The 11,387-nt window shown below is 38.6% G+C and overlaps 1 protein-coding gene across 1 annotated transcript; it reads right to left on the minus strand.

The window, feature by feature from the left end:
* Nucleotides 1-1,300: 1,300 nt before the first annotated feature.
* Nucleotides 1,301-4,459, minus strand: LOC128615621 (transmembrane protein 238-like). Its single transcript, XM_053637848.1, has 2 exons — nt 3,961-4,459; nt 1,301-1,383 (listed from the first exon to the last, which is right to left on the minus strand). Exon 1 carries the CDS (start codon nt 4,390-4,392, stop codon nt 3,967-3,969), a length of 426 nt encoding a protein of 141 aa, XP_053493823.1. The 5' UTR covers nt 4,393-4,459; the 3' UTR covers nt 1,301-1,383; nt 3,961-3,966.
* Between the last annotated feature and the right edge of the window lie 6,928 nt (nt 4,460-11,387).

Below are 11,387 nucleotides of genomic sequence, written 5' to 3' on the forward strand. Positions count from 1 at the left end.
TACTGGTGTTGAAATCTGTGTAAGATTGTCGCCTCTATAGAACAAGGACAGGGGAAAGTGAATATCCAGCGAATATCAAACCTAAAACTGGCTTTATCACACTGTAAGATTTCCATGTATCTCAGGAATCTCAGATTATGCCTTTCAGATCTTCCGTCATGCCTTTCAGCCTGTTCTACAATTACTTCTATTAACATTTAGTTCTGTGCTTAGAAAGTGTGGTTCTCCTCAGAGCGTTTCAGATCGATCTGGGGAGCCTAAATGAACACACACGGACACATGCACGCTCAAATAGACATCCGAGTTTATTCATGCAGACCAAGAGTATTTATACACATTGATAACAGCAGTTCATGGACAGTTTCTACTGGTGCAGGGGCCAGACAGATAGACAAAACAAACACACAGAACATGAAAATAAGTCTTTTCAAGAGACAGAAAATACATGTGCCAGCTATAATAAAGGATGGCAGTTGATCATCTTATTTAAAGAGGTAATTAAATGTATACATTCATCATAGGTATTTGATAGCAGTTCATAATATGAGAGTACATGATATAAGAGAATTTCCTTTCACACACACACACACACACACACACACAAAACAACCAAATTGGAAATCTTTATACACATTTATTAATTATTTTAGATGTAAACAATGAGATATTTCTTTATTTATACAAATCATATTATTGCACATTAAATGAACTGGTCAAGGTGCATGTTGTGTGTATGTTGATACACACACTGTTAATGATGAGGTAAAGTGACAGTGACTCAAAGCTGAGAATAAAGAAAGAAAGAAAGAAAGAAAGAAAGGTCAGTGAAACTGAGTGATGAAGTGATGAAGGCGAGACTTTCTGGACGTTGGTGATTTTCCAGCGTGCAGTGAAACCAAACACGAGCTTTTCATTAAAACCTGTCTGACCACTCTCACTTCCTGTCTCTCTCTCTCTCTCTCTCTAAAGGTCTGGTATTATGATTATTATAAAAGTTCCTGGTGAGACAGTGTATAGGTTGAGCTCATGTAAACACACGTTTGCATCCAGGCTCGGCCGGTTTGACTGCAAAATCCTCTCGCTGGAGCAGAACTCACAGAGCAAACACACGGGGTCAGTCACTACAGCTTCGCATAAACACGTGTAAACAACCACGACACTTTAGAGGAGAAACAAACAAACATTTCCCCTGGATCACTATCACACACACACACACACACACACACACACACACACAGAAAGTGTGCCTGATACACTACATGTGTAAGTGTATGTGTGTATAGAAATCTGTACAGGGGTGTTTTTTTTTTTTTTGGCAGAAACACAGTGAAATAAAGTGACGAGTTCTGTTTTCCAGAGATTATCAAATCCTCCACGTACAACCTGAAAACACAAAGAGGAGTGGTTAAAATGCGATCTAAACACACACACACACACACACACACACACGAAATCCATCCAGGCTAAATCATGTAGAATGAGAAGATCTAAATGAAATGTCTGTGACTTTCATTTATCAGAAATAAAATAAAACACGAGCTCCGGCTGGAGAAGGTAATAAATAAAACTGTGTGTAAAGCTGAAGTGGACACATGCACTGTGTGTGGAGTGTTTCCTCTCACTGCAAACGTGTTGGGTTCGATAGTAACACTATGTGATCGGACTTTATTCAGACGGGATTAGTTGCCCATGTGGAGGAGTGTAACGTGATTATTCTCAGAGTATCTCAGGGGTTTTAGCCCCAATGTTTCAGTCATTTCTTTACAGACAGAACTCCACTTTACACCTGGTAGCTTGGCTCTGGGTTACTGATCAGAAGGTCGGGGGTTCAAGCCCCAGCACCACCAAGCTACCACTGTCGGGCCCATGATCAAGGCCCTTAACCGTTTCTGCTCCAGGGGTGCTGTATCATGCCTGACCCTGTGCTCTAACCACAACTTCCTGACATGCTGGGGTATGTGAAGAAAACAATTTCACTGTGCTCTAATGTATATGTGATAAAGACTTCTTCTTCTATCCCGTCTGAATGACGTGCGAGAGCTAAAAGAACTAAGTTCCTATAGATGTGTAACGTGATGAAATGCTCGGGGGTGATTTTCACTCACGTACGTTGTGTTTTTTTTGTTTCAACAGTCACTTGTTCTAAACATTCACTGATGTAGTTTAACAGCTGCACTTACAGACCGGCATTAGCAAATTCAGAGTAAAGAGGATTTCTGAGATATATTGTGTTGCGTGTATTATGTGTCGGTCTGTGTAGAATCAGCGACGTCTGACTTTATGCTCCTGACTGCTGTTTCCATGCATTTACATACAGCCGCTTTAAATACATCTTTACATTTCACTCTACAGGCTGGTTACAGTGCGTGCGTGCGTGTGTGTGTGTGTGTGTGTGTTCTCCTGAACACCAGCCTCACTCTCTAAATGTAAATAGTGTGTAAAACACCTCCAACTTTCTGACACATTAATGATCCCTGTATTGGAGGAGATGGAAACGTTAAATGAAATCTAATCTGAGACTGTTCACACCGACATCACATGACCACATATCAGACTGATATCAATAATTCAGCACCACAAATTAAGTGTAGAAACCATCACACACACACACACACACACACACACACACACACACAACAGATCTGAGGGGAATGAAAATCACACTTTTACACTCTAGGTTTATTTTCAGAAATAATACTTTAAACTCATACTGCTAAAATGAAGACTAATATGTATATTAATAAGTACATTAGTAAGCACATTAATAAGTACATTAATAAGTACATTAATAAGTAAATTACACTATATAGTAACAGCAGAGCAGTAATACAGGAGCAGTAATTGATGACGCTGTAGTTTATTACTATTATTAGAACATAAATTGTATTTTTAATCGTTTTGTTGGTTTATTATTATTTCTGCAATCTTTAGACTCATCATCAGAGGCTTTATCGATATTATTATTAGTAACAATACTAGCAGGAGCGTGTAACTGCAGATAATATTTATTTAACCACCTTATATTTGTCATTGTTAATATTAATAAGCATAATAGCAGTTTAGTAATTTTATCACACTATCATGTACACTAAGTATTGCATTATATAATATTATAATAGTAGTATATTAGACCAGAGTTAGTCAAAGGAATTAGTTTTTTTTTTTGTTGACATTTCGACTTCTTTATTGTAAACAAGTTATTTATGTCTTTATTGTAAACAGGTGTCACAAAAGTGTATAGTTTTTCTACATAACTTCCATTTTCCACAAAATATTCTTTTGTATTATTATTAATACAATTAACATTATTTCTATTATTTTTAGACTCATGAGTATGAGCATGTAGCCGCCTGTTCGGTGTATTTCACCATCATATATTTTATTATTGTTATTATTATTATAATTATTATATTTATTATTATAAAGTTATTATTGTATTGCGTAATGGTACAGTATAGTGATGTTATGTTTTTTTTTTATTCTGGCCTACTCTAGATGTTATGTTTTTTTATTCAGCATGTTCTGTGATTAGGATATGAAATATACACGCTGAGAAACAGGTCTAGATCTCGTCACTCTGAGAGAACTGTTAAAGGTTCTAGGTAGAACCCTAAAACAGAGAGTTTCCCTGTCCGACACGTTTATAAGAACATTTGGAAGAACCCCTGAAGAATCCCTTTTAACACTAAATGATTTATTAACTTATTATTATTATTATTATTATTATTAGTAGTAGTAGTAGTAGTAGTAGTAGTATTGTTGTTGTTGTTATTATTGTTATTATTAGTAGTAGTAGTAGTAGTAGTGGTAGTAGTAGTAGTAGTGGTAGTAGTATTGTTGTTGTTGTTGTTATTATTGTTATTAGTAGTAGTAGTAGTAGTAGTAGTATTGTTGTTATTATTATTATGATTATTATGATTATTATGATTATGATGATGATGATGATGAGGCTGAACTCGCCTGCTCTCACGGTGTCTCGTTGTCCGCAGGTTCGTACGCTTCGTTGGTGTAAGCAGCATTTTTCTCGCTCTTTCCTCCATCATCTTCCTCTTCCACCTCCATTTCCTGCTCCATTTCCTCCTCCTCGGTTTTCCCGCTGTCTCCTCTCCCCCGCATGGAGCTCAGGCGCGTGGTCAGTCTCCTAGCGATCCGCCAGAAGCCGCTGCGCTTCCCGTCTGCGTCGAGGTTCCCCGCGTACCACATCACCCACATTCCCACGCCAAAGAACATGAGGACGGCGCCGGTGAGCGCCAGGAAATCCCCGTAATAGCGGCCTCCAATCTGCAGGGACCCACACAGGCCCACCAGCAGCACGATGAAGCCCACCAGGTCAAAGGTCACCGCCAGGAAGAAGAGCGGGGCGCACTGGCCTATAATCCGCTTCAGCTCCATCACTCAGGATGCTGAGGAGTCCGAGAGCGCGCGCCTGCACCTTAAACCGCCTTACCCAGCAGGTAACCGCCCTGCGTGACGTCATCTGCACCTCCTACAGCGCGCGCCAGGTGCGGTCTCCTGTTTATGGATAGCCATCAAGTCCAGAAAAGACGCGAACTCTCCAAACTCCCCAACACGCGACTTTTATCTCTGCGTCATGACGTGTGATGAGGCGGAGTTAGGCTACTGTTACCACCCTGAAACTAATCCCCAACGCCCCATCCACCCCCCCCCCCCCAACCAGCACACCCCTAAGTGTTTAATTCCTCTCATACCACAGCAATTTCCAACTATTATACTTTTTTACGCATTGCAAAACAACACATCATACATATTATTCCTTACAGTTATGTTTAATGTTACAATACATTTAATGCTGAGGCACATCGGCAAAAATGTAGTTCCTGTTCCTCCTTACAGAACATAATAGCAGCTATAACTTTCATAATAACTGCTGTTACTTTCAGTGAAGTAATTAGTTCATTAATCAATCGATTAATCAACCAATCAATCGATCAGTTAATGAATGTGTGTATTGTCATACAGTTATGGTACAGTTCTCATGAATGACCTCATCCTGACATGTTTTCAGCACTTCCTGGCGCACAAGGCAGATTCTCTCGCACGTTGTCAGTATTTCACCCCACATGGACATTTACCAGGCAAATGCACCTGCATGCAAAATGTCTGCACTAAGCAAATGTGCTAGAGGTCACGTCCAGTTCTGTGTGCTGTGAGTAAAACGTAACGTGTGCCGAAGCCGAGGCACTGAAAAAGATGGGTCTGACTAAACAGTGTAACGTGGACTGGCTTCAGCTGTTCTACATTTTCTTTACTACAGTCTTTACAACACTGCGGGTCAATCCCGCACTCATTCATCACACAATCAGTAGTCAGTAGTCTGTTTCGACAAATTACAGTTAGTCGCCATGTGTAATTTAGAGCAATATAAATGACATATTACAGGGTTATGTATACAGTCTACAGTATATGTTTCTCATAAAGTAATCTAGAGTAATTACTGCAGTTTATGGTACTCTTATATAAATCCTCATTCTTCTCATTACTCATATTTCATATTTGTCAGGTGTAATACACAATACACTACAATCTGTGACTAATATGAATGGACTAATATGTAGTTGAAGCAATAATGAGTGCCACTCTGCTTGTAAGCTAATTTACAAGCTAAATCACGTCAATATTAAATATAATGTCTTTAATGTTTCATATAAAGTATGTGTGTATATATATATATATATATATATATATATATATATATATATATATATATATATATATATATATATATCATCATAAACATAATATTTACAGTCAGTCTGTATTTTTTAAACTCTCTCCAACCCTGAGAGCGATGAGGTGCATTATGGGTAGGGTGAATGACGAATGTGATACAGTCATGTTGTTCAAACCCGACACCAGTCGTATTCGCTCAAAGTGTTTAAAGTCGTTCTGTTTGCAGGAACTCCAAGAATAGAATGAGAAGAGGTATTTTTATACTATATAAAACTTTTATTTATTTTTTTTAAACAATAGGTGATGTAATACATATACAGTACATGGGTCTGAAAGATGCATCCGGTTTAGTGTGAGCTCCGAGTGAAGTTCCTATAGCTGAAGCACTTAGAACGCCAAAATCAGTTTCTGTGAATGGCCGAGTATTGATTTCGACATGCAGAACGCTGATCATTTATTTGATTGTGCTTAAATTTCTCTTTCCGTTCTGGTGAATAGCTATTAGTGTGGCACTCTCAGCACTTTACTGCACTACAATGAAAACGTGGTCCTCCTACACGCAGAACGAACACGATATTGTGATTATTTCCAGTGCAGTTGTTCGGTCAGGTAGGAGGAACTTCTAGCGGTGTATCTCTGTGTCTACGGTAATAATAAAGTCTGTCCTCTGAGCTCATGCCAGAACATTTAGTCACAATGGGCCGTATTCATAGTTAAGTGTGTGCAGTGAGGATTTAATAGAGGATTTAATATCTAGCCCTGATATTTTTTGTAACCTAACTTTGAATACAAGGAACGCAGTGTGAATATCAGTGTAATTTTTAGACTTAAGTCGGCAATTCTGAATAAGGTCAAATCTGAACATCCTTTCAGCACATGCAGTACCGTTTGTCTTTACTCTTCTACACCTGCGGCAGGTAATGATTTATAATCCCAATGTCTGGTGTCAACCAGAAGAGGTGTTCTGGTTGCTCTCACGGTTTCTTCCTCACCACTGTCTCCTCTGGTTTGTTCATTAGGAGTGTTATTCTACATCCAGATTTCCGTAAAGCTGCTTCGTGAATTGAACTGAATTGAATATGCTGTACAGTTTCCCGTGAACATCCTATATTCTTGTCCTACACAGAGTATTGACTTCCATACCAGCTGCACATTCTCTTAAATGCATTTTGCCTCATTTCCTGAGTAATGGGCACCAGAACTATGCCAATGACAAGCACCATGAGTCCGAACGAGAGCATGACAGGGCCCAGGATGGTGGCGTATGTTTTATATATTCCAGCAAAGTAGAGGCCAGTGAAGACGAGGCCACCGATCAGCACACTGCCCCCAGTGGTGATCAGCACAATGGCGTTGCGGTAGAGCTCGCAGGTATTACGCGCTGTTCCAGCGTGCCACGAAAGGCTGAGCACCGTGCCATCGGTGTATGGACTGAGCGGCTCAGGAGTGAGGGAGAAAGAGAGAGAACGAGCAATAGAGAGAGAGTGCTCGGCCAGAGCGATGAGCTCCAGAGGAGACGATGATGACGGCATGGCCGGTAAACTGTGAAGTGATAGAAAGATGACATAAGCTTGGCAGCTTAACACACCAAAAATGTCCACTACTAATAACTAAAAAAGAAAAATCTTGCATTGAAAAGTTGCACCCTGACAAAGCTGCCATGTTTGTTCATAAACTCTCAAGAAAAATTATACTTGAAAAACTATACCTGGCTGGAAGCCTCAAGGATTTAGTCAAGTAAGCCACATGTTTAGTCTTAAAACCTGCTTCTGATCTCTGATCTATACTCCTGTCCATGAGTCAGTCTCAGTTCCAACATCTCTATTTGTAATGTAGGTTAACGTCTCATGTATTTCTAGTACCAGTCTCAGCTAGCTCCAGTCCTGTATCCCCAGATCCAATCTCACCCCCAGATCCAACTCCAGTCGTGTTCATGTCTCAGATTTGTTTTGTCTCCGATGCACAGGGCAACTCCAATTCCAATTCCCAGTTCCAGTTCTTGTCTTTGCCTCAGATCTTTTTTGGCCTTTGATACTGTTCCATTGCCTTTGTACTCGTCTCAGCCCCTAATCAAATTGTAGTCCTTTTCATTGCCTTAGATCTGTTTTGTCCTCTGATGCAGTTCCAGTCCCTTTCTTAGCCAGCTGCAGTACCATGCCTGTCTCAGCCCCTGCTCCATTTCCAGTGTTTGCTTTTCACTTGGCAACATCACTTTGACCAGGGGAGTCCAATCATATCCTCAAGCGGCCAGTGTGGGTGCAGGTTTTCATTCTAATCAAGGAGGAGCCTGATTCCACCTGTTTAATCAGTTGAGCTTGGCTTCCGGTAGACCCAGGTGTGGCTTCTGGTTGATTGGAATGAAAGCCTGCATCAACACCAGACTTTTCCGCATAAGATTGGACAAACCTGACTTTGACCCTTGAAGCCATACATTTCTCATCTCCTGATCTAGTTCCAGTCTTTGTTTTTGCTATAGACCCATATTGGCCCTTGCTACAGTTTCAGTCCCACTCCTGGCCAGCTCTTTCTTTTTCCTATACTGGTCACAGCCCCTGATCCAGTTCTAGTTCATTCTCATGCAATATAGTAACATTATTGGCCAATTCTAGCTGTCACCCTTTCCCTTCTCTCAGCACATGGCACAGTTCCCATGTCATTTATATTGATTTCACATCATCTGTGTTTGTTTTGTTTTGACATGTGTCTTTGTTTTGGTTCTAGTATTGTCTCTGCCCCATTCTTTCTTTAGTGTATTTCTCAATTGTGTCCATCTGATCCCTCGTTTGATCGTAATTAGTTTGTCTATTTATACCCTGTTGTGTCTTTGTCTAGTGGTGAAGGCATCTTCATTGTAAGTCTGCGCTCTGGTTTTCTGGTTCATGCCTATTTTTGTGTTCTGATTTTGGATCACTGGTTTGTTGCTGTCTGCCTGTATCCTGCCCCCCTAACGGACTTTGATGATGATCATTGGATTCACTCTAATAAAACACACTCTGCGTATACACACTTGTGTCCTGCTTACACCACATTGCAATAGTCCTGTACCTACCTCAGGTTCCTGATCTGGTTCTAGTCTTTGTCTTGGCCTCAGATCTATTTGGACACCAATGCAGTTCCAATTAATTTCTCATTCCATCCCTTGTCTTAGGTCCTGATCCAGGTCCAGTTTTTGTATGTACCCCTAATCCAGTTTGGCTTCCAATGTTCCACTTCAGGCTCTAACCTCTCTCTGTTCTCACAGCTCCCCCATGTGTTGCCAAAGTTGCACTACCTTGCTCTGTTGCCCCATTGTTCAGTATCCTTCATGTTTATTCATTTATTCATGTTTCAGGAGATGTATAATACAAGCTGGGCTCTGTCACAGTCCCTTCCTACTGTATTTGCTACACCCTTTAATTATAATTATTACATTATTAGCCTCACCAACGTCATGTGTGTCTCCAGTTCAGTGTGTCTCCAGTCCAGTGTGTTGGTAAAAACAACTTTTTTTTACTTGCTTACATTATAAAGATGGTATTGTGTGTAAAATGTAGAATTTAATATAATTATCTTTTCATAAGAAGTGAAAGGAAAACAGTTCATTGTAGCGGACTCAGACTTTATGGATCAATAAATATCTAAATTAAACTTAGGAATTGAAACGTAATAACTTAATAAAAAACTATACAAATGCAATAAATAAAGCAAGCTGCGCTTAGTAATGACAAACAGAGAATAATTACATTTAGTATGAGTTCCATGGAGATAAATAACCACTACTAGAGTACTAAATAACATACTTGAGTCATAAGTGGTTTTTAAATTCTTAAACATGTATTACATGACTGGTGATGTACAAAGGAAAATTTGAGAAATAAAAGAAAAACTTTCATTTTTAACAGTAAACTGCAGAAAATGCAAAGAAGACATCAAATATTTACTAGACCACACCCTCATAAAAATACAGTAAAATAAATATATTATTTTTATTATTATTATTATTATTATTATTATTATAAAATGAAGAGAAACCCACTTACGTATGTTGTTTAGAAATGACAAAATCCCCAAATATATTATGAAGGGAAATCTGTTGGTTTTATATTAATTCAAAATGGTCAGTACAAGATAAAATAAAATAAAATAAAATAAAATAAAATAAAATAAAACATCCAACTGCTAATCTGCAAAATATTTAAAAAATAAAATAATTAGAGTCTTACCTGAAACGCTGAACTGAATGATATCAGAGCTTCAGATCGAGACGAACGGATCACATCACACACTCTTTACAGTCTGTCCACAAGGCAAGTGTGTGTGTGTGTGTGTGTGTGTGTGTGTGTGTGTGTGTGAGAGAGAGAGAGAGAGAGAGAGAGAGAGATTTCTCTCCCAAGAAAGGTTCTAACTCACTCCTCTCATCTAATTTAGTGAGTCTTTCCTTCTGTCGTTCTTCCCACTCAGTCATTCACCCTTTCATCCTGATGGATGACGATGATAATTATGATGATGATGAACATATGATTAATGGAATGATAATGAAGATGATGATGACAATGAATCGTTGGTGAATGATGAATGGTTAAAGAATGATTGACAAATGGATGACTAATGGATTGATGAACGATGGTGGATGTTGATAGAGAGATGAACGATGGTGGATGGATAGATGAATGATGGATGTTGATGGATGTTTGATGGATTGATGAACAATGGTGGATGTTGATAGAGAGATGAACTGGAAACTGGCATCCTGATTAGCTTTGATGACATATTTTACAATCCAAGGTCAAGCCAAGTGTTTACACACAGCACAGACACATCATTTTATTGTTTTTCACTCTTTTCAATTAGCATTAGCAATGTAGCTCTCAATAAATTTGTTGTAATTCTCTGTTAAATTTCTGTGTCTTCCTCATATGGTAATCTTGTGATCTTCTTTAGTTTTTGATTTGTTGCCATGGTGACAAACTAACACTAACTGTCATAGCTTCTTATTTCTGTTCTCCATCTCTCTCTCTCTCTCTCTCTCTCTCTCTCTCTCTCTCTCTCTCTCTCTCTCTCTCTCTGTTTGTGGTTAATTAGCACTAATGAGCCATTTAGATGTTAATGAAGGCAGAAACTCCATGACCTCTTTTCTCTCCTCAGCTCTTATTTCATTCTCTCCTTCTCTATCTGTTCTTCATTCTCTTTATTCAGTCAGAAACACACAGATCCGGCCAAAAGCAGGGAGATGTTTAATGACATCCTTTAACACCACTTCCACACAGATACCACGAATGACACTTGACAGCTGGGGAGTAACAGGAGAGCACAGGTGCATTGTGGATAAGTGTACTGATAATAACAATAATACTACTGATGTTAATAATACTACCATAATTGTTATTATTATTATTATTATTATTAGTAGTAGTAGTAGTAGTAGTAGTTTTAAAGTACAAAACATATTTTTAATTTGGTATTTAATTGATAGTATCTTTCATTAATTTTCAATTCATATTTTCATTTTATGCTTAATTAATTATTTTTAATTTGTTGAATGATTGTTTTTTAAATTTATTTTACTTTATTATTAATTCTATAGGTGTGTGTACTTTTTTGTTCTTACACAATGAAAAGTATTCTATTAAGACAGACAGACAGACAGACAGACAGACAGACAGACAGATAGATAGATAGACAGACAGACAGACAGACAGGAATAATGTAATAGAGCT

The sequence above is a fragment of the Ictalurus furcatus genome, chromosome 12 (genome assembly GCF_023375685.1).
Source record: "Ictalurus furcatus strain D&B chromosome 12, Billie_1.0, whole genome shotgun sequence".
NCBI classification, from domain to species: Eukaryota; Metazoa; Chordata; class Actinopteri; order Siluriformes; family Ictaluridae; genus Ictalurus; species Ictalurus furcatus.

Excerpts from the sequence above, each read along its gene's own strand:
- LOC128615621 (XM_053637848.1), bottom strand. The coding sequence starts at position 4,392 with ATGGAGCTGAAGCGGATTATAGGCCAGTGCGCCCCGCTCTTCTTCCTG.